General features: G+C 40.6%; 1 protein-coding gene across 1 annotated transcript in view; it reads right to left on the minus strand.

Moving 5' to 3' along the window:
• The window catches only part of LOC113234162 (GTP-binding protein Rhes), a 65,465-nt gene that overhangs the window by 22,860 nt on the left and 14,784 nt on the right, over positions 1-27,821 (minus strand). The window contains exon 2 of the mRNA XM_026469436.1: positions 12,327-12,520. Within this exon, the coding sequence (XP_026325221.1) occupies positions 12,327-12,520 (194 nt within the window). The remainder of the gene's footprint in view (positions 1-12,326; positions 12,521-27,821) is intronic.

Raw genomic sequence — 27,821 nt, forward strand, 5'->3', positions numbered from 1 at the left:
AACAACAAACTTGGGATTCATTATCGCATGGCTCTACGATATAGTTGTCACTTTTAACATCTCAATCAAAATGGTTATAAGGGCGGAATTTTGGGAATAGCTATAGCTGACGACTTTGTCCAGTACGCATTTTTTTACTATCTACATTATAATATCCGTTTCTTGACTACGCAGTCGCTTCCAGCTTTCCGGGACGTAGTAGTATACAAACAATCTACACTAAGTGCATTATTACATTAACTTAAAAGGTATTATTTAAAGAGACGGCTGAACGGTTACCATGCTGAACTGCCACGCAGAGATCCCGGGTTTGATTCCCGGGCCGGGACAAATATTTGTACTTTTATTTCTCTCGTCAGTTTGGGTGTAATTTGTGGTTGTCTATATGTGTGTCCAAATAGAGTTTTCCTAGTGCAGGGCTATGAGCGTTAATGTACAACACGTCTCGAAAATGTACAGGCTGTTGCTTTTTATAAAACGATTTTATTTCATTGTTAAAACCGCAGAACAATAAATACAATAGAAGTGCTTAGTGGTTACGTGTGCCAACAGCACGTGGAGGTCAACATACATAAGCTCCGGCTGCTATTTTCGCTTTTTACGTTATAGTCATGTCATTTATCTCGCGCAAAACCTCGAAAATCATGTAAAAATGCCTTATTTGAATTGCGAAAGGGATAGTCGCACCTGTAATGTTGTTCATGGTGGTGCTTCACATCATCATTAAGTCTTAATTTATTTAATTTTAATAAATTTTCCATTTTCTGTTTATCGTAATAGATTTTTTATTTTAAGAAACGACAGTAGGTAAGCCTTATACGAGTACCGTTGCAATATAGTCGACTTTTTTTGGAGAACATTAATACGGCCGTTAATTCGTTCGTCGTCTTTCAGCTATTGCCGTTAGGTGGCAGCTAGAGATGGGTTTTTACCCGATAAGGATAAATATCCGATAAATATCCGTTTTTACTGAGTATTTGTCCTAAAACATTTTTTTATAATAAAATTCATTAGAATTATTTTTTTATTAAATAATTACGTTTTTTCCATTCGTTTATGTAACAATACTGTTCTACCTACGTTTTTCGAGTCGAGTGGTATAAAAAATTCGATTGACAGAAAGTTACCAATTTAACTGTTACCCTTGAACTGACCTATCCTGCGTTAATAAAGTGCGACTCAAATTTATAATCTTGGGATCTACTGCGTACTAAATAAAGTCATGTTTGGACTTGAAATAGCATAAGAATTCTCTTTCACATTTCACACACAAAATTTATTAATTAAAACACATGATATAAAAAACAAATGTTTATAATTGTGTAGGTACACAAAGCGTTTTAAAAATATACTTTGTTTTACTAAATATAAATAATAAACCACGACTAAAAATATTTATCTATGTTTTTGGATAAATACCGAGTAAAAATGGATATTTATCCTGAGTATTTCTCTCAATGACATTTATCCATAACCAATTTCTAGTGGCAGCACATTGAATGAAATTGCAGTACAAAACATTGTAACTTGCAAATAAGTACTAAATAATCAAATAAAAAGGTGAACTTTATACGATATGCCAACTGGGTAAAGTTTTAATTATATTAACAGTCCAGGATTTGTTACATCTTTTTAAATTAGAAGCTACGACCAAGCGTTATCAAGATTTCATAGTGTTATATTATGATAGGTGAGGCAATTATTTATATTGAAATGTGTCTTGCATCGGCACTCAAATCTACCACTCGACCCAATAACTCTTAGCAGGCGTCGAGGTTTTCCTGTTTGCGATCAAACGACGCCATACTGCCTTTGTTGGCGGACAATTACCTGCACTAAGTGCGAGACTTTACAATAGAATTAACAAGTCCTTAAACATATATATATTAAACAGGTATGAAGTCGGAAATAAACTTAAAAATTGGTTGCGGACGTTATCTTACGAGACGACAGAAGAGCTTTTGGTCAAAATCTCATAAATTACTTATTTTAATTTATATTATCCTATCTTGACTATCCTTTTATTGCACTCAACACCACACATACAATCACTCTCACACATATACTCACCCACAAGCTCACACACACACACACACACACACACACACACACACACACACACGCCCACACTATGAGCCTTAACCACACGTTTACGGCACCACACTACATCTAGTTAATTGCAATCCAATGATTGGTTATGTTTCATGATTATAACGGAGAATCTTCATAACACTGTTAACACAGGTCTAGAACCTACAATAGTTTTATGATGGTTTAATTATTGTTTGCTTGTAGTACAACCAATTTGTATTTTTGTTTTGTTTTTAAGAAAACAAGTGCTGCTGTACTTAATAGTGTGAGTTTTGGCAACAGCGGTTCTGATCTCATGGAAGAAAAAAAACAATGGATACTCCATTGTTTTTTTTTCTTCCATGCTTAAAAGCTACACGTAACGGCCCACGTACCTCCTTTGTTCGCTACGTTAAACCAACATAATAATGATAGGAAAAATCCCCAACAAGATAACGGTCCATCGTACAATTTTAATTAGTTGACCGGTGCATTAATCAAAATTAATAATTTGCAGCGAGCTAGATAGAGCCGTGAAATTAATTGTGATTCATTACTCGAGATTTATTGCCTCGTCGTCCCTTTACCATTGCGCCGTACACTTTTGACGCAAGTCGAAGTGATCAAAACCTATCTTCTAGAAAAACGTACCCTACATTTTTCTAGAAGATAGGCCTATATGCGCTCATAGTTGGAATCACTTGTCTCCTATGTCCTTATATTAGTAGCAGTAGAGCTCGTGAAAGAGTTCGTTCGGGAACCACTGCCACCTTACCGACTTCTGCCGCAAAGCGGTAGTGTGAGCACCTGTGTTCCAGTTTTAATGGGTAAGGGTATTGGTGAAGATACAAGCACATGGGACTTGTCAACTTGTGTCTCAAGGTGCCGTGCCCCTCAAATCTTTGCGATCAAAACGTTCTGTGCGCACTCTGCTCTGGAACTGTTATGGGTAGGCGTGTCTCTTACCACCACCAGGCGAATGACTTGCTCGTCTCGTCACTTGGTGTGATAAAAAACCGCCTATTACGCCGTCAATTTAACGGCGATAATAGAAAAAGCATAACAATAACTAGAAACTTCCAGAAAATCAATCCCAAAATCCCGAAACAATTTTAAAAAGTTTCGGTTATCCAATATTCTATAGGTGCCCACTACAAGCCACAACTAGAGGATGTTAAGATTATCGGAACCAGAAAAGTGCTTCAGTTCTTTAATGCTTGATCTTGGCTCCGGACTGCAATTAGTGGTGATCACAATAGATCAGCGATGAGGAACTGCATAGGTCCTAAATGAAGCCACCTTAATAATAATAGGCCACCTTAATAAATAATACCTACAGATTTGGTGGATTTTTTTGTCGATCGACACGTGTGATAAGGCAAATCGGGTAAATGTGTAAGCAAGAGACGATCGACGTCGTATTTATTCTCGAGCGTCGCGGTCATCACACAAAGTCGAGTAAACGCGTGAGCTACAGATGATTGACATCGTATTTTTAGTCGATCGATATGAGTGATTAGACAAACTCGGGCAAATGTGTGAGAGCAACACATGGTCGACATCGTATTTTTTTATCGATCTACACGAGTGATCAAACAAAATCGAGTAAATGCGAGAGGAACAGATGATCGACATCGTATTATTTAGCGATCGAGCAAAGTGATCAGACAAAATCGAGCAAATGTTGATCAACAGAAGGTCGACATCGTATTTTATGTCGATCGACGCTGTGGTATTTAAATTAGGCATGTGTGCCTACTAATTTGTTCCATTTTATTCTTGATATTTGTCGACCACTAACAAGTAGGGGTACACAGGGTAGGGGTGACAAGTAGTAAACAAATTATACTAATTTGGGGGGTTATCTTATTTTTATTTTATTCATGTATTTTCAATTACCTATACACTAATATACTATAACATAGCGTACGGTAATTTTAGTTTTTAGATCAATGTACTTATGGAATTTGTCATAAATCAATATCTACCTCGGTAAACGTCAGTTCCAGTCCCGTTTTAAAGAAGCTACAAACGGAGAAAAATCGAGTAAGACCTTATACGTGATCTAAAACTAAAGCACTCAAAGGCGGATCACAAAATAGAGCTCGTCAACCCTGAATAAATAATTCACATTCCGTACAAATTCTTAGTCACCCGTGGGATTAAGAGACCTAATTAGAGTTTTTGGTAAGGTCATTTACACCCCGACTAATAAACTTAAGATATAATGAAGTAGGTGTTAAGTATGACGACATCCGTGGTCGAGTGGCTTGCGCATCGGTTTACATGGTGTCGCCATCTCTGAGGTCTCAGGTCCGATCCCAGCCGGGTCATTGTAGAAAAACTAATTTTTCTATATTGTCTCTGGCGTGGATTTCCATAACACAGGTGCTTTAGCTACTTACTTGTGTTGTTGCCTAATGTAAAAAAGTTTTACCACCTATACCATACTGTTACAATAATCGCATCTAAATTTTGTGTCTTGCCACCACCATAAATGCTATATGTTCTAATGCTATATGTACAATGTAATTAGAATGATTGTACGGATTGCATAATTATGTTTAATGTGTCTAGGACAGACATAGCAACACTGCCCGCGCTCCGAGAGGGCAGCAGCCGTAAAATTAAAAAACAATAATTCAAAATCCTCTTCACAAAACAGTCGCCGCCGTCGCAGACATCGCTAAAATTTCTTTTTCTCGAATAATTATAAGTTAATACAGTCCACTAGCATTTCATTTCCACTGGGCCTATATATAGTTTGATACGAATGCCGCTAGATGGCATTAGTAATATTTTACCTGGCTTTGTAAAGAGTGTTCACACCATTATTAGTATTAAGCTCATTGACTTAATTACGCTATTGTTTCTTGTACGATAAGGTACCTTTAGGGCCCGTTAAACTCGCCCTTTTTGATTCCCAACCCTGTTCCACCTGGCACTGTGGTATACATAAAGCTCCTTGCAATCACGAATCCTGTGTTATTTACTTAATTATATAAATAAATAAATAAATATTAGACAACATCACATACGTTACTCCGATTCCAAAGTAAGTACTAAAGCACTTGTGTTATGGAAATCGGATACAACCGCGGACACAAACACCCAAACCCGAGACAATATAGAAAAGTTTTTCTACATTGACCCGGCCGGGGATCGAACCTGGGACCTCAGAGATGGCGACGCCATGAAAACCGGTGTGCAAGCCACTCTCACAGCTACGGAGTGTTACAAAAGTGAAATAAAGTTGTGTTCTATTCCGAGATGGTGGAAGGTAAATGGAAGGATGGTGGTCACCATCTTCGAAATAAGGATGTGTTCAAGAGGCATCTATATTGATCCATTGGGTTGAGAAAGGCTTGCTTCATATACATAGGTCGTCTAGGTGATGAAGGATAGCAGTCAACATCTTCGATATAAGGATGTGCTTAAGAGGCAACTATATTGATCCATCGGGTTGGGGAAGGCTTGCTTCGTATATGTCGTCGTGGTGACATTTCTTTTTATATAATAATTAAGTAACGGGACGAACAAGGCGCGCGCCTGATGGTACGCGACACGCCTATCTAAATAAATAACCTATATTTAATCACACAGATTTGAGGGGTTCCCTGGACGAACTCTTTTACAAGGAGCTCTCCCGCTCGTAAATGTAGATAGTAATCTACACTTATAAAAATATATAAACATTCGAACAAAGGCGACTCGAAACAGTAAACGAAAAACACCAAATTCGCAAAGATTAGGTCTCTCTTAGGCCCTCCTATATCTATACCACCCTATACTTTCAACTCTGTAGGTCAACTATATTGCTCTGTTTGTCTTCGGGCCTTTAAAATAAAATTCAATATGACATTTCAATATGAGCACACGATAGAAACTAATTTTAAAAGGGTCGAAGTTATCAAAATCGATAAGGAGGATTATATATTTAACGATTATCCCCGTTATAGAACTTTAACGAAAACATTTTTTAACATTTGAAAGACTGTAGGCACCTTTCATAGCGTTGAAGAACCCATAAAGTGGTTCTCGTGCGGAAAAGAATTTCTTTTCAAATTTCCCAATTAAAAAGTTTATTAAATTCATGTTTTGAACAAATTACGTACACTTAAACTACATTAAAAAAGTAATAAATGAGGAATAGTAAATAAATAATGCACTAAATTAATGTAAATTGTGTTCACAAAATTTTTAAATCTAGCTATTATCTATATACACTTAAGTGCCTTGAAAAAATCGTAAGGCATGAACGTTCTTAAAGCACTGCTTTTTGTAACATTGTTACGTAATTTCAACATCATTATTTCTTTGTTTGATGGTATATATAGGTATTTTTAGTCAATTGGGGTACATAATGGAATTAAAAGATAGCAAATGATAGTTGGTAAAAGATGCTTTCTAAGCGTTTATTTATTTATACTAGTACCTAAGGTATAAAATTGCAATAAAAGCTTTTCCAACAACAGAAATGTGAACACAAATATTTTATGACCTCTGAAAATACCTTAAATTGGATAACACAGAAGAAAATAAACTGTTTCTCACAAATGCATTGAAAAAAAAAATCTGTGTTCATCACATTTATTTACACCGAATCGTATTAAGCCGGTTAAAATAGGCTTTATATCCGTGTAATAAGAGCGAAAACGGCATGCCTTTCGCGTGGGCTTTCCGAGTAAAGTCAATAAGTTGCAAAGTCTTTTTCGTTCTTATTGCAAGGACATAAAGCTTTTCCTGACGGGTTCACGCCAATTCCACGTGGTTAAGTATGGCAGATTGGGAATGCGATACTGGGATCTCGAAATACCGAGATCCCGCACCAATTTTGCGGGATTGATCCCCCACGTGAACTGAGCGGAATCCCGCGGTATTTGCGTAAAAAATACACCCACGTGCATAGGCTCCTTTTATGTCTATGTTATAAAGACTTTGCAAAAGTTGATATTGTGTGGAATTACTGCTTGCTCTGCATCCTGCAGGATCCAGTAAATACCAGTATCCCGTGGAATCAGAAATTTTCAATCCCGCAAATACCGGGACTGAGATTATAATGGTAGTCTAAGCGTCATGAGTTGGTACAACCTTAACGTCAGATTAACACCTTTGTCTACAACTTGGGCTTAAAGTCTACTTATATTTAGAAGCAGTAGGACTCCTTGTAAAACAGTTCATCCAAGAAGGTACCACCTAACCTATTTCTGCCACCAAGCAGTAATGTGAGCATTACTGCGTTCCGAATTTGAAATATAAGGGTGCTGGTGAAATTAGAGACACATGGGACTTGTCAACTTTTGTCTCATGATGACCCAGACCTTTTGCGATTTAAAGTTCTGAGAAGCACTATAACTGCTATGGACAGGCTTGTCACTTACCACCAGCCGCACGACTTGTCACTTGGTATCATCATAAGAAAAAACTCATTTGCAATTGCCTACTTTAACCCTAGTACAATAAACCAATCAGCTGATCATTGTTGTTGAACCATATTTTTTTTTAATGAAGATGAATTGCGTCTTTTCATTTCAATCATACTTTTTTGCATCCAGTGCACTGACAACATATTTGTTGAATTGATTTAATATAAGATCGTCATAAACTTCCTTCTTCTTTGTAAATACAATAATAATGTTGTTTCCCAAATACAGTCAATGCCCTGAGACTGTCTAACCGTCAAATTTGTTCTGAGTTACCTTTAACCCGTGAGCCGTAAAATTCATTTTGGTATCCTATTAAAGATGAAAGAAGTCTTTTAAGCCAATTTGATCTTTAATTACATTACATAAATACAAATTTCAATCAAAAAGATGGCATTTCTTCACACTTTTCTGTTGAATGCGAAAGAAGGGTAAAGTCTAGGTCAGGTATCTAAGGGCGTCGACTGTACAATAAAATTTCCCGTAATAACGTGAGATTCCGTCACAAAAATAGCTATCTATTTTTTGTATATATTTTCTAATCATTTTTCTTTATCTTTTCCCTTAGCATCTGTCTCTTTTTGGACTGCTGATCAATCACAATCCACAATTTGTCATATTCGTATGTCGCTTGGTCCAAGTTCAAGTTTGTTGGACGACATGACCTTGTTCGAAATAATATATTAGGATCATTTTGGAATAAAAGAATTATTTTGGAGCAGAAGTGTGGTATTTGCGATGAAGTATTAATATACTGTATATAATTATATAGGATGTCCCACAGCTGTGGGACATTCTAGATAATATATTTTGCTGCAAGGAGACATTGTTTTATTTTTAAAAGTAAGAAATTCTACATTCAAAGACTTTTAAAAAGTCGTTAGCCCCATCCGGGAATCGCACCGACCAAATGTTATAAAATAACAAATTACTCTATGTTCATGGAAATGTGATATTTGTTATTTCAAAGGAAAACGCCAAAAAGTATTCGTACCACTTTAAAAGTGCGTATGGTTTAGGAGACTTTAAAACCTGAACTAAGAAACAAATAAACGATTCTGTTTTTTTAAAACATCCTGTATTTTTATGATGCTAATCGAAAGGATCACAACAAGGATAGCTCTGGGACAGCCTGTATATTCGTACATTAATAATACGTTATTTATAATATTTCTCGTGGGGTGCACGAAACTAGCATCCCTGCATGACGTAGCATTGCTTTCCTGGATGCTAGCGCAACCTGGGCAACAATCGGCAAGTACCTTACGTCGATTGACAAATCCTTTCACCACGATGGCAAGCATTACAGTGTATGCCATCGATACGATAAAAGAAAACAATACGTTCTCCTTTTTCATATTTGAATCGATTAGAATCGTTTCATAATAACCCAATATTATCGAAGAAATCAAGTCCGTAAGACTCCGTTGACTCAGACATCTCAAAAGATTGCCAGCTCATAGGGCGGTGAAAAAAATGTACATACGACGTCCTATAGTAAGATTATTTACTCGCTGCAGACTCGGCCATAAATTATCAGAGCGAGACAGCGATATTGCGCTTGTCTCCCCTTACCAGTAGGGTACGAGCAGGTACTGGCCTTTTGCTTAAGGGCAAAACCGTGCATTACTGCAGTTGATAAATGCAATCGATATAGATGATGTTCAGTTTTGTTGTAATAGCGAAAGTGGGAATGGATATAAAAATTAATTATTGATAGCATATTATTGATAACAATACGTGCTTCAGCCGCAATATTAATTCCGACAGGTGAAATATGATTTTTATAAGAACTATCTATTGTGACAGAGTCAACGTTCAAACAGTGAATGTATTAAAATAAAATGACGATGAAAATAAAAAAAATTGTCAATAAAGCAGATAAGAAATTACTCAAAAGGTACTGCACCGATTTGTTTTCATCGATAACGGGCAAGAGCACGCGTCACGTGTGTACGTCATTAAGCAGGTGAGAGAGAAAACGCAATATCGATTTGCCGCTCCGATGATTTATGACCGAGTCTGCAGCGAGTAAATAATCTTTCTAAAATAGTCGACAAGCGGTCGGAGAAAGACCTCCGTGCCCTGTACGTAGAGAACTGGGAGGAGATCTCACGACACAGAGCGCGCTAGCGCCAACTCGTATCGGAGGCTTAGACCCATTTCGGGTCGGAGAGCCGGAGGAGTAACGCACACACTATAATAATAACGCACACATTCAGCATAGCCCCGCACTTGGGAAACCCTGTGTCGCGGGTGCCATGGACACACACATAGACAACCTCAAATTACACCCAAACTCACGAGAGAAATAAATGTAGGCTATGCAAATATTTCTCCCGGCCCGGGAACCTCTGAGTGGCAGTCCGGCATGGTAACCGTTCGGCCACGGAGGCACTTGAAGAAGTACGTATGAAATACTCATTTCATTCAGCCTTGTGATTGATGCGTGGGTTATAAACAGCGCATCCCTAAGTCCGTACTGAATAATATTGGTGTAAACGTACCGCGAAAAGCCAAATAAAAAAGAACATTTAATAAATGAAATGAGGTGAGGTTTATATAAAAGTGGTGTAAAACCCACATATTTTTTTTAATACAATATTATTTGAAATGAGACTAAAGTACCCGATTATTTTATATCTGAACGCTATTTTCATGTATAATTAAATGTTACACACGTAGAGGGAGAATAATTCTCCCTTTTGCTCTGATAGCCTCAAATGACAGTTGGACTTTTGACAAACGAATATTTGATTGAAAAATATGAATTAAAAAAAAACTTGCAATGTGGTTTACACTTATAGCAACCATTACCACAAAACTGCCGGAAAGTATGTGTAAAGTACACCATTATCTCACAGAGAAGTTTTTGCTCGCGTTCATAAATATATTCCTACTGCAAACGAAATTACCTTGTCGTAACATTTGACAGTATATTTCTGAATTTCTCCTTATATTATGTGCTGAAAATTATGAATGTATGACCAAACACAAACAGTTGAAATTTACCATTAATCAAAATATACAGTGTGTAACAAGACTATGCGACACGGAGGGAAATTATTTAAATAATTGTAGAAAGGACATTTTGTTTCATGGAGACATTAGTTTATTTTTAAAAGTAAGTAATACTGCACTCCAAAATTTAAAAAAAAGTGTTATTACAGGCACATGGGTCTTGTCAAGTTATATATCAGGGTGACGGGCGGAGTGGCAGTGCCCCTCAGATCTTTGCGATTTAAAGCTCTGAGTGGCACTGCAACTGTTACAGACAAGCGTGTCGCTTACCATCAGGCGCACGATTAGTCCGTCCCGATACTTGATATTACAAAAAAAAAGAAAGCTGTTAAGTGATTGTTTACACGCATAAATTAAGTTAAAAACAAGTTAATTACTTTGTCACTTTACACGTCCAGACCGGCCATACTGCAGACACTTACTCATATTGGACAACAAAATGTATTATAGTTAATAGCATATCACAATTTTAATCAGAAAAGTTTCATTTTATTTAATCTATTACATACTTAAATATGTCGTACGTTTTTACAATCATTTTAAAGTCATACAGCCTTTTAAACAGCCTGTATAGAAACAAATTTGGAGTTACGTTTAATTTGCGAAGTTTTTATTTAATTTCCGGTAGATGTCAGTTCTTTCTTGCGATAAGATCCATAATCAAATTAGAACACCGTCTGTCTGACTTTTTTCATCGTGTGCAATTTAATAATATCAACTTACTGGACCGTTGAATAATACTTCGCTGCCCTACGCACTTAATATAAAAGGTAATACAAACAAACTATGTTTATTAAATCAGCCAAAAAAAATTTCGTTTGTAATGTTTAATAATCGCGAAAACTTAAGAACTCGCTATCTATGATTGATGCCACTATGTTGTACTACATTACATATATAATACAAGTACATGTCACATGTGCGTTGGTTGGATCGGCAGCGTCGGAACGCGTATACATCGGACAAGGGACCAGAAGAAGCGGAGAGGAGTGCTGCGATGCATAAGTAAGTGGGGTTACGTTGTGACACCGCATTGTTCTCTACTAAAGCACCCGTTCTGGCGGAAATCTCCTGTAGCTCCCTGAGCTGAGGTCCATGCCGTGCGCGAGGTTATAAGCCTTCCGCTCGCCCTTTTTCCGGTGGCGCAGTCAACGCACCGGCAAAGGTCAGAGTGGAATCGCTTTTCATTAAAAGATTAGCTTACTTCTGCTTCTTCCCTAGTCGTAATACTACAGAAGCATACACGCCTTATGCAATAACGTAGCATTGGTACGATGTGACCTCCTTACATCGTCATCCCACCTTTTTGTCGCCTTTTCTCCGGTTCCTGGCCACTTTTTTTTAAATTTTGAATCGTTCTTTAATTCCTTTGCGTCGCCATTCTGGTTTTGTTTCGTTCCATTGCCACTCCCTGCTCAATTGCGGCAGCGTATTGCGTAATGTGCCTATTTTAATACCAATTTGTAATACCGCATTACTCTGCCCTTCTGGGCCTTTTCTTTTCTTTACCATCAGCTTTACAATAAATTTCTGTGGAGCTGAAGTTTTCTTATTTTATTGCCGTGAACTTGGTCACGAATCATTAGGGTTTACAACGTTTTCAATACTATGACTTTGATTAGTTCAAAATCGTCGCATACAGCGACGAGCAGAACAAATGAAACTTTTTTTGACCTAAGAAGACGGGTGGTTCCATAATAAAGTTTCGCTTACTCTGCTTGTCGTATACCGTAGTATTCTACAATACTGCAGTAATGTATAAAGGCAACGATGTTTTCAGGAAATTATTTAATAGACTTGATTTACACTTACCAGTCAAAAAGGAAAGTCTTCTCATAGCCGGGAATGGATGATTTCCAGAAGTATCAAGAAGATCCAGCTGGTACACCTCTCCTCTGATCCGGTACAGCTTACGGTGGAAGTCTTCAATGGTGGGCGTGTAGCTGTCCTCGAACTTGGTGCCAAGAAACCGGGATACGAGAGAAGTCTTGCCTACACGCGCTGACCTGTGGAGAAAACAAGTTATTTCTATAGAAAAGTTTCCATATAAAATTACCTGTATAGTCAAGTGGGGTAAGAGGACCATACTTTATATTTGAGTTAAACATTTTGAGTTCTACGAAGCCCCTGTTCTTCGCCTACCATAACCTCTTAAAACAATATTACTTTAACCTTTAAACTTGCTTGACTTTTCGTACCATAACATAATTTATTTCGTAAAATTATAACAGCGCCATCTATATGCTCCTTGATGAAACTTACAGTTGACACTTGACTATAGTTCCGAACTCACAACGTGACTATCAAGACTAGCTTGTTTTATTTATTTTTCTTCATGAAAATGTGGAATAATTATTGAAAACAACGTAATTTTAATAGATTTTGTTATTACATACTATTATTTTCTTAACAGTCAAAATTCTCTGAATGTAAATAACATTAAGTACTGAAACATTATACTACGATAAGACGATTCGGAACATCAAAAAAGAAAGAGATGGCACTATATAGTTCACATAGCGTTGTCTCTTTCCTATTTTTAGTAAGGAATAGACAATATTGGGAAATCATTCGTTCTTTCAATCACTTTTGCAATTATACATTACTTAGTTGACAGGTTCGTCATGGTACGATTATGAGTAATATTCATTGACTTATGTAAGTCAATGGTAATATTACAATAAGTTTACTTTAAGCTTACGTTGAAATAAGATTGTTTTTGGGGGTTAAGTAGCTCGCGTCCGTAGGCTGTGTACCCTCGAGACCCTACACGTGACCCCTGGGTGGTGCCAAATAAGCTACAAACTCCGGTGGTAGACCTTGGTCGTGGCTGGTGACCACCCTCTGGGCGAAGCCTAGCCGCCAAACAGCTATAGCTGTGTTCCGGCTTGACGCCCAGAGTAGCCGCTCTAGAGTGAAGGGTCTGTACAGTTGCACTGCACTGATTTGGTCGATCTCGGGGCTCCCTTGTTGTTGCGCTGGGAACCTGGACGCGGAGGGTAGCGGGATCCGAAGCACGGTGCTCCGCTGGCCGACCGCAGGTAGTAGGGGGCCCAATTAGCTGATTAGCCTCCAGTAAAAGGCTGCCCCGCCAACTCGCGAAAAATCCCGGGGTGCTCCATCGTGCCGGTTGGCGACCGGATGAAAGGACCCGATGGCCACTCCCGGGGGGGTTCGGGCGTCCCCGCGCGCTCCAGTCTAGTTTCCCATCGGCGTACCATATAGGGTATGTGCCGCATGACTTTCAGTAGTAGTGTCTCGTACAACTGCCTTCGCTCTCCCCATTCACTCTAACCCTAATATGAAAAGGTCAAGAAAATTGAGGAAGGCTAAACAGCGGATGCACGTCCTTTCACTTAAAGTGCACCTCTCGAACATCCGAGGTCTGCACTCCAATCTCTCATCTGTCCACCACCATCTTGAGACTGAAAGGCCTCACATGCTCTTCCTCACGGAGACCCAAATTAGATGTCCTTCGGACACGGCGTATCTGCATTACCCAGGTTACATTCTGGAGCACAAATTTAAGCAGCGCGCTGGTACCTGCGTTTACGCTCGTGATGACATCTGCTCTAAACGTCTCCGTGACCTTGAAGACCCCGATCTCTCTGTAATGTGGGTTCTGGTAGACACTGGACTGGAACAAATTGTCTACGCCAGTGTGTATCGGTCGCATTCTGGAGACCCGGAGACGACTAGGCTGTTCAACCATCTCTGCAGCTCGGCGGAAACAGTCCAACAACGGTATCCTAAAGCACAACTTGTCTTTTTGGGGGACTTTAATGCCCATCACCAGGAATGGTTGTTCCCATACCAAAAAACCGACCACGCTGGAAGAGAGGCGCGGGCATGTGCTCTATCACTAGACCTCACCCAGCTGGTGAGTTACGCTACCAGGGTACCGGACGTTGACGACCACACTGCCAATTGCCTGGATCTTCTGCTGACATCCGATCCAGACCGCTACCAAGTATCGGTCTCATCCCCACTAGGGACATCCGATCACTGTATGGTGAAATCTGTATCTGTCTACTCCCCGCCCGATCTCAGTACGGGAAGTACTAGGAGGATGTGGCGATACCAAAGCCAGTGGCCCTGACGGAGTCCCAGCGATTGTCCTGCGGAACTGTGCACCCGAGTTGGTGTTGACTCGCCTGTATCGCCTCTCTATGAGTTCTGGACAAGTCCCGAAATCCTGGAAGCTTGCAAATGTACAGCCTGTACCTAAGAAAGGTAGTCATGCCGACCCATCTAATTATCGACCTATCGCAATCACCTCCATACTCTGTAAGACTATGGAGCGCGTATTGAACAGCCGTCTCCTTGGATACCTCGAAGATAACGATCTCCTCAGTGATCGACAATATGGTTTTCGCCGTGGACGATCTACTGGGGATCTTCTTGCGTACGCCACACATTTATGGAGCGAGGTTGTCGAGAAACGCGGTGAATTGCTTGCCGTGTCTCTCGACATATCAAAGGCCTTTGATAGGGTTTGGCATGATAGCCTGTTAAACGAGCTTCCAGCTTACGGAATTCCTGTTGGCTTTTGCACATGGATAGGCGATTTTCTGAAGGATAGGTCAATCCGTGTAGTTGTAGATGGTTACTCGTCTGCTCCTCATGGTATAAATGCCGGTGTACCTCAGGGATCTGTCCTCTCCGCCACTCTATTCTTGCTGCATATCAACGACCTGCTGCTGATGCCCGGTATCTTTGGGTACGCAGACGACAGCACAGTGGCGGTGAGTTATGTGCCAGACGCCCGAGACAACAGTGAAGAGATCCGGTGTAAGCGAGAGGCGATGGTCACCCGGTTGAACCTGAGTCTGAAAGCTGCTTCCGACTGGGGAGATGCTAACAGGGTCAGGTTTAATGCGGTTAAAACACAGGCGTGTCTTTTCTCATCAAAACGGAGTCCCCTACACCTTACTCCGACTTTCCGAGGTGTATCCGTGCCGATAAGGGACCACCTTGAGCTACTTGGTCTGGACTTATCATCCAACCTCAACTTTGGGCGATACATCGAGTGCTTGGCAAAAACTGCTGCCAGAAAACTAGGCATACTTTTCAAGGTCAGGCGGTACTTCACACCTGAACAGCTTTTAAATCTATATAAAGCACAAGTTCGATCCTGTATGGAGTACTGCTGCCACCTTTGGGACGGCTCTGCCCAATACCAGTTAGCTGCCTTGGACTCGGTGGAGCGTAAAGCAAAGAGACTTATTAACAATAATCCTCTTGTGGAGTCGAAGCTCCAAAATCTCGATCATCGCAGAAAAGTAGCCTGCTTGTCGGTTTTCTATCGGATACATTTCGGGGAGTGTGCGCAGGAACTTTTCAATTTGGTTCCGCCCTCACCGTTCCTCCTTCGGTCGACTAGAAGGTCCGGAGCACTCCATTCTTATGTCGTTGATATTCCACCTATTCGCACTAAGCGCTTTGCTTCCTCCTTTCTGATGCGTACGGCAAAGGAATGGAATGCTCTACCGGCATCTGTATTTCCCGAAAAGTACAATTTGGGGCTATTCAAGGCTAGAGTGAATAGGCATTTTTTAGGCAAACACGTCCCATCGTCGGTCACATCGTCGCTTAACATCAGGTGAGATTGTGGCCAAGCGTGTGTCTATTATATATATAATATAAAATATTATGGTAGGCCCCCACATAAAGTCTTACAAAAATTGAAGTATACTAAACATGCCTTTATTTATTAGCATTGCATGTTTTATTTATTTATTTTTTATTTATTTATTTATTTGCATTAAGGTAACAAAGACCTGCAAATACATACCTTATAGACTAACGTACATAATAATACAATAAAAACACTACTGACTATTATTTACACTTATTACTACTACTTTACTATTATTATTTACACGTATTGTCTGCGACGTGTGACGCACCGTGGGTCTCGGATAGTCGGAAACGTCGGTACATGACCCCCTTCGGCCAAAACTCATCTTTCATGAAGGTCGACAGATGTTGAGTTGGTACTCTCACCACAAATGAATTAAAATTTACATAGTGTGTAGTGGCGGGACACCAACTGCTCGACCCTCAGGGTAGCATCGGCAGACTTTGTGGAGTAATGAAACCGTGACACGTATAACAACGTCGTCGGTATCGTTGGACGCAGTAAATGATTAGGGCCAGACGGGGCGGTGACACCAAGTTTACAGCTGGTGTACTTCTTCCTTTCCACCTTTTTGAAACCGTCCTCGTCGCAATGTTCTCTTCTCTCTATGAACTATATATACTGTTCTCTTCTCTCTGTGAACTATATAAACTCTTCTCGGTGGTACTGATGATACATCTCCAGAGATGGGTATCCGTTTCATTTTCTTCCCCTTTGTTGGTAACTGCCTGGGTTGTGGTTGTGAAGCACTGGATCGGTTAGCAGCGGCAACAGCAGCGTAGGCACGTTGAGGGGTCAATATGCTTGCACGTGACCTCTCCGCCGGGGCGGAAGAACGAGTGGCGGGGAACGGGGAAACGCACGTGGTGACAGTGGTTGGCGACGTATGGGCCGAGTCAAAACTGCCGATAGATGCGTTTTGCGCCCCGCGACAAGTATTCACGTTACTGGCCTCGGGTGACCTACTTACCGAAGCCGCACTACTCAGTAACTCAACTTGGGCACGCAAATCACTGATGGTATTGTCCGAGGCCTCCAATTTACAGTGAACTTCAGCAAGGCTCGCTTTTAGGGACATGATGTCCTTCAGCAGCCTGGTGACGTCGACGCGGTCGAACGTGACAGCTTGTGCAGCTCCTTCGCCACGAAAGCAGGCACGTTTTCTGGGTCGGTCTCCTTTAACAATGTGATGATGTCCTGGAGACTCTTCGCTCCTCCCTCGCTCCGGCGAAATGGCATTTGCTCAGCCTTGCCAAGCACACGGAAAAGCAGCGCCTTGCCACTGCAAATCTCCTCTTCCTTCAAATTTGATTTGCAGACCTGCACGATTCTGATCTCGTCCATAGTGTTGACGGCGTGTTGGATGAACGCCAGCAGTTAATTGGCTATAAGTTGCTGGGAACCCATAGTCATTTACGCGCAGCGGCTATTGCCGCGCGGGTCGCGAATTATTATAATTCTTGCTGTGTAGTGGAGCACGTCGAATCCGACCGTGCACCGCACCGCACTCGCTAACAATATTACGCTAAATTCAATACTTACGATGTATTCGTCAAAAGCGTACATTATGCTAACGTTTTTCTTCCCCCAAAAGATGGCGTAAAAGGAACAGTCATCATATTTCTTGTAAATCAAATCCGCCATTTGGATTTGGAGCATCGTGGCGACATCTCTTTAAAATCATTTAAACTAATTTGTGTGCCTGTTTTATCGACTGCGTGACAATAGTGCTAAACTTTTTAGACTATAAGCTATGATTTAAGGCTCCAAGTCCCTCTTCCCCCGGTGCTCGTCTTACCCCACCTAACTATATATAGTATGACTAATTTTTTTTAAAATAAAATGTAGGGTCGGCAAACTAAACGTAACAAATTTATTTGTTTCAACATTATATCATTCTCTTCACATCTTTCGACATTATAAATAACATGAAGTAACAAACTTGTTTGTTTATTATTTTACTTTAAATGTACTTAAGGGTGACATTTCTGACAACATCGCCATCGAGAGGGAGCGCAGGTCGTCGGCTGTTCGTTGCAGTATGTTGGCCTGCAGATTTGGACGCCGTACAAGACAAGTACAGATTACACTTTTTAAAGCTAATTGTCAGTGTAGTATTTTTATTATGAAACAAAAGACATATTAGCCGTTGCTATCTAACTGTATTGACCGGACTGACGAACCACAGACAACAATAATATTTTTTACTACATCTTACCTTTTCAAGTTGTATGCATAACTCTAATCAAATAAGCGAATGTATTAATGAGACTTAGAGAGATAGGTAATAATGAATTTTAAAAGAAACACATAAAAAGAAATTATTGGGAATACGGAGCCACAGCCAAAACAGGATACCGATGGACACCATAATGAAACTTCAGAGGTTTCAGATACCACATTGCCAAGAGAGCTTCCACACTCAGAGATAAAATTATCTAGATCAGGTAGAGCACTACAGCGTCCACAAAAATATGCTAATTATGTTACATAAATAATCTCTTGTGTACTTGCTAGATGAGTTTGTAATTGTAACTTATGCAAAGATATGTTAAACATGTTTCTTTAGTTCTTCAAAGCTTGTGTTACGATTATTTTCCCATATATAATCAACATCTGCTTCAAGAGATTTCTTAATGGAACTGTGATGTCTGCATATCCTGGAATGAATTTTGACAAATAGTTAAACATTCGCTGCAATGCTCTTTTATCTTTTGGTGGTTCTATTCTGTTATTGCTTTTACTTTTTCTTGGTCAATACTTATTCCCTTTTCACTATATGACCCAAGAATGTAACTTCTTTTACAAAAAACAAACATTTCTGATGATTGAACTTTAGTTGATTTGCTTTAGCTTATTCAAGTACTTTTCCTGCAGCTCCTCTTCTCATTCTGCCCAGTACAGCACATCATCTTGAAAGGTTGCCACATTATCAATGTACTGAAAAGTATCACAAACTACTTTATGAAATATTTCTGGCGCAGGTGAAATACCAAATGATAGTCGCAGAAACCTGAATCTTCCCCAAGCTGTCTGAAAAGTACACAGTTGTGAGCTATCTTCATCTAGAGGACACATCCAAATTGCAAACTGTGCATCCAGTTTACAATAAATCTTAGCACCAGTTAGGCGAGCTGTTATGTCTTCAATTTTGGGAAATGGAAAATGTGTTCTCTTTATTTTTTATTTTTTTTTTTTTTTTTTTTATACCTGACAGGCAAATGACTCCACTCCACCTGATGTTAAGTGGAAAGTGGTATCCAAACGCGAAGGAACCTAGTGCAGCGATGGAATCCGCACTGCACTAGCCGCCTCCACCCTGCCTGCCTACAATATGCCTCTTCACGCCTCGTTTGAAGGACCCCATATCATAAGAGGGAGGGAAGACATGTGCCGGAAGGGAGTTCCATTTGTCAACCGTGCGGCAGAGAAAGGAGCCACCGAACCTTTTAGTACGCGATGGAATGCGGCAGGTAGTGAAACGGTGACTACGAAGGCCAGCACGCGTGCTTCTGAGCAGGAACGGGGAAGGGGGGATGAGGTTGAACAGCTCCTCAGAGCACTCACCATGGTACATGCGGTAAAAGGCGCTAAGCGATGCAACATCTCTACGCAGCTGCAGAGGTTCAAGGCGTGATGAGACCTCTTCGTCGCCTATAATTCGAGTAGCACGACGCTGTAATTTATCCAAGGCATCGAGTAGGTACTTGGCGGAGCCGTCCCACAAGTGCGAACAATACTCAACGCAAGACCGGACCTGTGTTTTGTACAGCAGGCATAACTGGTCCGGCGTGAAAAAACGTCGCACCTTGTTCAGGACTCCGAGTTTCCGTGAGGCTGTTTTGATCACAGATTCGATGTAGCTCCTTGGATTCAAATCACAGCAGATTTCCATACCGAGCAAGGTGAAACTGCTCTGAGGTGAAAGTGCTGTGCTCTTCAGAGAAGGCATGGGAAGGAACGGCGACAATTTTGTTGTTAACGCGCAAACCTGTGTTTTCTTGGCGTTGAACTCAACAAGATTACTGGATCCCCATGCAGATATGAGGTCCAATATCCTATTGAGCTCAACGACAAGATCAGATCGCTCTCTGTCAGTATCGGCGCGCCCAGCTGCGGGGAATCCATGATATCCCCCATGAACAGTGCTATCATCTGCATAACAATGAATATTCCCAAGTGGAAGCATATCATTGATATGCAGAAGGAAAAGCGTGGGAGATAGGACGGATCCCTGCGGTACGCCGGCGTTCACATTCACGAACCTCGAAATGCTGCCGTCAGAAACGACGTGAATTCTCCGCTCACGAAGGAAATCGGCAATCCAGCTGCATAACTGGGCTGGCAAACCGTACGCCGGGAGCTTGGAGAGAAGAGCTTTGTGCCAGACCCGATCGAACGCTTTGGCTATATCGAGGCTAACAGCCAACGATTCGCCACGTTTGTCTATAGCCTCACCCCAAATATGCGATAAGTACGCTAGAAGGTCACCCGTTGATCGTTTCGGACGAAACCCATACTGCCGATCATTAATTATGGAGTGATCTTCTAGGTATTGGGTCAGTTGTTTATTAAGGATCCGCTCTAAAACCTTGCATATTATGGAAGTAATGGCTATGGGACGGTAATTATGCGGGTCTGATCGGTCGCCTTTTTTGGGAACTGGTTGCACATTAGCCTCTCTCCAAGAGTCCGGCACACGACCTGAAGAGAGCGACAGACGATACAGTCGCGTTAGCACGGGAGTCAACTCAGCTGCGCAATTCCTAAGTACAATCGCTGGGATACCATCAGGACCACTAGCTTTCCGGACGTCGAGAGACTGCAGCTGCGTACGCACATCGCATTGTCTGATACGAATATCAGACATCGTGTAGCCACAGTGAGGTAGAGTTGGTGGCTGTGCGTTACAGTCGTCGAGACAGGAGTTAGCCGCAAACAGATTTGCCAAGAGGTCGGCTTTATATTGCGGCTTGTGGGCTAGATTGCCGTCAGAATATCTCAGCGGTGGCAGCGAGGGCTGGCAGAAGTTCGACGCAACGGCTCTGGCCAGACGCCAGTAGCTACGACTACCTGTGGGATGCGTCAAGAGTTCTTGGCCAACTCGTGCGACGCGCTGAGCATCCGCTCTGATGTACGCTCTTTTGCAAGACCTGGTGGCATTATTGTAGGCTGTTTTAAGTGAGTTCGTATTGGGATCGTCTGAAGCTAGACCCCTGATCCAAGCGCGGTATGCAGTCTGTTTGTTCTCAACAGCCACAGCACACTCGCGGTTGAACCAGCGGTTGCGCCTCCCTTTACTGACGAGATCCGAATGCGGGATGTAGTATTCCATCCCGATTAAGATCTCATCAGCAACGGCAGTCGCGCTAGCTGTTGGATCCACCTCACTAAAACAGCGCTGCCTCCAGGGAACGGATGCAAAATAGTCCCGCATACCGTCCCAATCTGCCGACGCATAATGCCAAATGCGGCGTTTAGCCACAGTAGGTGGTGGTGGCAGTAACGTTGCCACTTTAGTGGATATCAAGCAGTGATCAGAAGTGCCCAGAGGGGCTTGGACCACCACCCGATATCCAGCCGGGCGAGACGTCAGCAGAAGGTCCAACAAAGAGGGCGCGTCACCAACCCTATCTGGAATCCGGGTGGGCTGATTCACCAGTTGGGTTAAATCGTGTGTGAGAGCGAATGTGTGGGCAGTTCTTCCAGCATGGTCAGTTTTAGAGGAACTTAACCACGACTCGTGGTGAGCATTGAAGTCCCCTAAAAACACCAATTCCGCTGTAGGAAACTGCGCCTGCGCGTCATCTGCCGCCCGAGTAAGGTGGTCCATGAGACGAGTTGTCTCCATGTCGCCGTGGTGGGATCTGTAGAGGCACATGTAGACACGGCAATGACTGCCCAGGTCAACATGTACCCCAAGGATGGAGAAGGAGGGGTCCTCCAAATGACGCAGACGGCGACAGCAAACATCTGCCCGGACAAACAAGCAGACCCCAGCTTTCGCTTTGAAGGACTCTTCAAGCATATAGCCAGGGTAATTCAAGTAGCTGCTGTCAGCCGGGCAGAGTATTTGCGTCTCCGTAAGGAACAGCATTTCTGGTCGAGCCGTCTCAAGATGTTGATGGACGGCGTGGATGTTACTGTGGAGTCCTCGAATGTTCGTGAACTCCACCTTAAAGAGCGCTTTAGTGGTGGGGGTGTGCACCGCTGTACGACCGAAATTTGTACTTTGCGCTAACATGTTGGAGGGAAAAAGAGGCGTGAAGCGAGAAAACAGTGCCGCGACACAAGCGGTCAAATCGCGGGGCCTGCTTCCTCAGAGACTTGCCTACAGACAAGTTGCGCTGATCCGCCGGACGGAAGGGCCCCCGAACCCCCCCGGGAATGGCCGCCGGGACCCCACCTCCCGGTCACCAACCGGCACGACGAACCACACCGAGATTATGCGCGGCATGGTGAGGCAGCCTCACGAGCTGGTTAAGCACGCTTGGGCCCCTGTACTGTACCGCGGGCGGCCAGCGGAACAACCGTTTCTACGGGTCTCCCTGGCCGGCGGGTCAATGCAGTTGTCCTGGCACTGGTTCGGCGGAAGCCTCCACAGACCACAAATGTCGCGGCAGCGTTCCCTCGGGCTCTGGTTGTACGCTGACTGATCCCGGAACGCATCCGACTAGCGAATACTTGGCGGGTTTTCCATCATGCGCACGGTGGTCACTAACCAGGCGGGTTTTCAAGCCCTACCACCAGTGGAGCAGCTGGTTGCTCAATATCCCTTAGTCGCCTCTTACGACACCCACGGGAAGAGAGGGGCGGTGAATTGTATTCTAATCCGTCACCGCACGGACATAACGCCTTATTTAATGGTCGTGGATCTAAACGTATCCTAATGGAGCCATCTTTCTTTTGAACAACTACCATTTGACTTAGCCAGTCCGTTGGTTCTGTAAATGGCTTAATTATGCCTTTCTCCACCAAATGATCCAACTCTTCTTTTACTTTCGGCATTAAACTATAAGGCAGACAACTGGTTTCACATTTTCATCAACTTCCAGTTTGACCACCTGAGGTACGCATAAACTTCCCTTCCTTCCCAATGTTTCCATCAAATAAATCTCGGTAATCTTCTGGCACCACTGACGGCGTAACGAACAGCAAAGGTTTCTTTATTTCATCTACTCTTTATTAATCCTAACATTTCCGAAGTTTCCAAACCCAAAATATATACATAATCTATGAGAAATTTCTTCGACTTGTAGTCACATTGCAAAGTACATTTACCAATTATTGGTATTTTATCATTGGTAAATGAAATGATTTTTACATTGGTTAACTTCAATGTTTTCAAATCAATTCCTAATTTCTCCAAATGTCCTTTGCTGAGAACATTGCATTGTGGACCGGAGTTTACTTTTAATTCAATATTCAAATTATTAATCTTTAATCTGACACAATACCAGGATGGTTTAAAACAAAACTTATCCAACCACCATCACTGTCATCCTCACTGTCCTAGAGCAAATCCACCCTTCCATTTCTACATTTACTTGAAAAATTATTCTTTTTTACAATTTAGACATGTTTTCGCATACGCTGGACACCGTCCATAGTCATGGATATATCCACAGTGTTCACATTCCGTGGTCCTTCTTAATCCTTTCTTCTTTTTCTTTAAGTCTCTAACTAGCTCATCCTTTAATTTATCAAATGCACAGGACTGATTCAACTTTTTCAGTGCAGCCATATATTACTCAAAAGTATTCTTGTGCTCCTTGTTTTCTATTAAAAATACGGTACCGCTCGTAGGTTATGTTCGTTTTTAGAATGAAACGTCTATCAAACTTCTCCAAGACTTTTTCGAGATCGTCGTCTGGTTTGCACTCAAATGTTTCGTAGACGTCTTGACAATAATTCCCGGCGTGGTGTAGTAGTATGCCGATTTTTCGTTTTTCACTTATGTCGGTGAAATACGCATCGATGTAGGTTAGTAATTTTCGTCTAAAAAGCCGCTAATTAGACTGCATATCGCCTTCCATTCTTAACACAATTCCTTTTGGCTCCATATTTATTACCGCTGTTACCATGTAGTATTTTTGTTATGAAATAGAAGACATATTAGCAGTTACTATTAGCTGCATTGACCGGACTGACGAACCACAGACAACAACAACATTTTTTACAAGAGTCAGTCTTTTTGCACGTGCATTCTGTGAGTCGACTATATGCAGAGGACATACAACGGCCTGCGCGTGCAATACAACAACGCGTTCCGGGTGTTACTGGGGCTGCCGCGCTTCTGCAACGCCTCGGGTATATTCACGGAGGCGCACAGAGGCGAGTTTGCAACCATCATATGCCGCATGCTTGTAAATGTTCATATGCCGCTTTACTGTTTTTAAATAGGGAATTTTGAGCTCAATCTTATGATTTTTAAAACGGATATTCGACCATTTGTCGGTTAGCTGAGCTTTAGTTAGTGCAGGGCACTATAAGTAGATGCAGGCTGAATATTTTTGTGCGCATTAAGAGCATTAATAATGCGAAGCACTTCAACTCAATAACAAATATGTCAGCTTCTGTTTAATCGTACCTATAACCCTAGTATTTTGCAATAATATAGCGATAGTTCGCAGTACACAAGGAAATCATAGCAAAAATGGATCTAATAGTAATTCATTACGTACGTAACATAACATAATTATATCTTTGATATAAATCCCGACATCAAACGCTTGTGTACTTACATTTATCTGTCAAGTTAATGGAAACTGGGTGAAATCCAATAAAATAGATTCATTCCTTAATTTGCCACTCTTAGAGCTGAAATGTTTTCTTCAAATTTAAATGAGACTATTACTGAGCCCCCTTTCCCACAAAAAAAGAATCATCGAAATCGGTTCACAAACGTCGGAGTTATCGCGTAACATACAAAAAATTTTGATTCTTTTTTTTAGTTGGAAATAGTGGTCCCATTTAAATTTGAAGAAAATATTGCTCTAAGGGTGGAATACTAGGAGATGTATCCGGTTTAACGCACTTTCCGGTAATAGATTTCAATAAAACTATGCAAATAGATGTACTTGCAGGAACTTTTGAGATCTGTTGAGGTTTTTTTAGCACTCTGCACAAAATAAACTTTTAAATGTACACAAAAGCTCCCAAAGACTCAATAATTAGAGACACAATTCACGTGAGGCTTGTAAACAAGACTGTACAAATTGTTAATTTCAACGTGTGTGAGATGACTGGTGACACTTTGAGCTGACCTGTTGAATAATAAAGTGGGCACTCCAAGCACTTTAACTTACCAATCAATAACGACTATACAACTTCCGTTTTAACAGCTTTGAAAAAGTTTCATAAAACTATTCTCGTGTAGCTAAAACTCGATGGGACAGTTGGTTCTTTTAACAGATTTCCAAATAGAAGGTTTTCAATTCGACAACAAGTACATTGTAAATTTTTTTTTAGTGTTTCCTCTAATTCTAAATGTGTCTAATGCTAAAAAAAAGTACTTTTATATTTTCTTAAGGAAAAGGAGGGGGGATTTTAGGGGTGTAGAGGAGATGGTTAAGATCTAAAAATGATCTGGGAAGATACATACACCAAAAATAACAAATTGTAATTTTTCTTTTGTACGATACAAAGAGCGTGCTTGCCTGCTTTGCAATTGAAATTATCTTTTAGAGTTTTGTTGGTTTAGGGTCACTATGAAACTTAACCTTTCCTAAAGTGAATTTATAACTAGATCTTCCTGTGCACATTTTTACCTTTGTCTACGCGATATTTACCCCACACGTTAAAAAAAACAATATTTATTTCATTTTTTTAAGATAGGCTTTGAAATAGGAAAACAATAGCATAGCGATTTACGCTTATGTGAAGGGCTGATATAGTAGTAGTACGAGTTCGTTTACTCAATACTGGACTTCACAAATATATAATAATTAAATTATAAAATAGTTCTTGCTTTTTGGCAGATCGACACACCAACATTACAGGAAAAATATAACCTCAGTACTGAGCACTAAAAAAATGACTCAAAAGTCATTCACCCCCTAGTTTGCTACCCTTAGGGGTGGAATATTTTCTTCAAATTTAAATGTGACCACTTCTGAGGTGCCCTCTTTCCAACAAAAAGCGAATCATTAAAATCGGTTCACAAATTAAGTTATCGCGTAACATACATACAAAAAAACATACAGCGAATTGAGAACTTCCTCGTTTTTTGAAGTCGTTTAAAAAAGAGTAATAGATTTACTAACTCTACAGATGTTTTGATTTATAAAAATATAACGAAAATTAATAACAAATAACTTAATTTCTTTCGTCGCAAATAATTACATTTTTACACACTATATTTATTTACTTTTTGTAACATTAAATTTGTTTACTAATCCTAATTAAGTTCTATTGAATGCCAGGATGTTTCACCAATATGATATTCATTTTTTTTTTGTAAAATTACTCCACTAGTTTTTTATAATTGTTAAACAAAGATCAAAACACACAAACAATTCATTTCGATCCGACTAGATTCGAACAAGCGTCTTCTAGCAAACCGTGGCAGATGCTATGCCAACTAAGCCACGGAACGAATCAACAGACCTCACGAATTTTTTTCTTGTGCTTGTTGAAGATATTTGTTTTGTTTCTTTTGCCGTAGCGCCATCTGCGAAAAATGTATGAAAGTTTTTCTTACTTCTTATTATTTATCTTTTTGCGTGAAATAATTTTTTAGTTAGTTAATTTTTTCGTGAGATTTATAAAAGAACATTATCGCCTGATAAAAAATAATTTAAAAAATACTTTTGCTCGTCTATTCGGGGAGGACGTCGAGATATGTAAGTATACTATGCACATATATATATGGTAAAATCTGCATCCGTTTCAATCCTATGCGAGTGTAAACGAATTGAAGGCTGAGGTTCAGAATACGATTTGTGATACAATTCATCACAAAACGTTATTAAAAGTTACTCAAAATGAATTCGTTAAAAGATTAAATTAGTGTATCCAAGAAAATGGAGCTCATTTCGAGTAACTAATTTGTTAGATTACCATTTTTTTCATTTTATTAAAATACGTTAAGATTTCATGGTTTTTTTTACATTTAATTAACCAATTTCGGAAGAGAGATTTTATTTTTATAATTAACCCTATCGATCGATGCAATATAAGTGCAGGGTGCATTTTTTTCAGATTAAAGCGGGTTTGATTCCCGCGTGTTGCTAGAAATTTTCGAAAATCTATGAATGCAGTTTTATTTCTTTTAAAAAATGAAGGAATGTTTCCTTTAAGTAAAAATTTCTATCTCCAGTATTTAGAGTACTTTCCCTCCAGGTGGCATTACTTAAATTTCCACCCTGTATAATACATCACACGACACACAGGTAGGCGCAAACAACAAGGTGATATACAAACAAACCCTTCAATTTAGTGCTTGTAGCTTGACCGAGGTGTAGTAGCCCTGTGTTTATTTAGGCCCATTCTGGGCCGACCTGATCCGTGTACTAAATTATTCATAAGCTGTTAGCAGCACAAATTAAAGGCGAAAGTTTTAACTTTTTAAGTGTTCTAAATATTTTACTTTTAATAGGAGTTTTATTTTAAAGGCTGTACGTAACTAAAATAAATTTATATAACGTACTTTCCTGGACGAATTC

Source organism: Hyposmocoma kahamanoa, unplaced genomic scaffold, assembly GCF_003589595.1.
Source record: "Hyposmocoma kahamanoa isolate Upper Pololo Valley unplaced genomic scaffold, ASM358959v1 81, whole genome shotgun sequence".
Classification (NCBI taxonomy): domain Eukaryota; kingdom Metazoa; phylum Arthropoda; class Insecta; order Lepidoptera; family Cosmopterigidae; genus Hyposmocoma; species Hyposmocoma kahamanoa.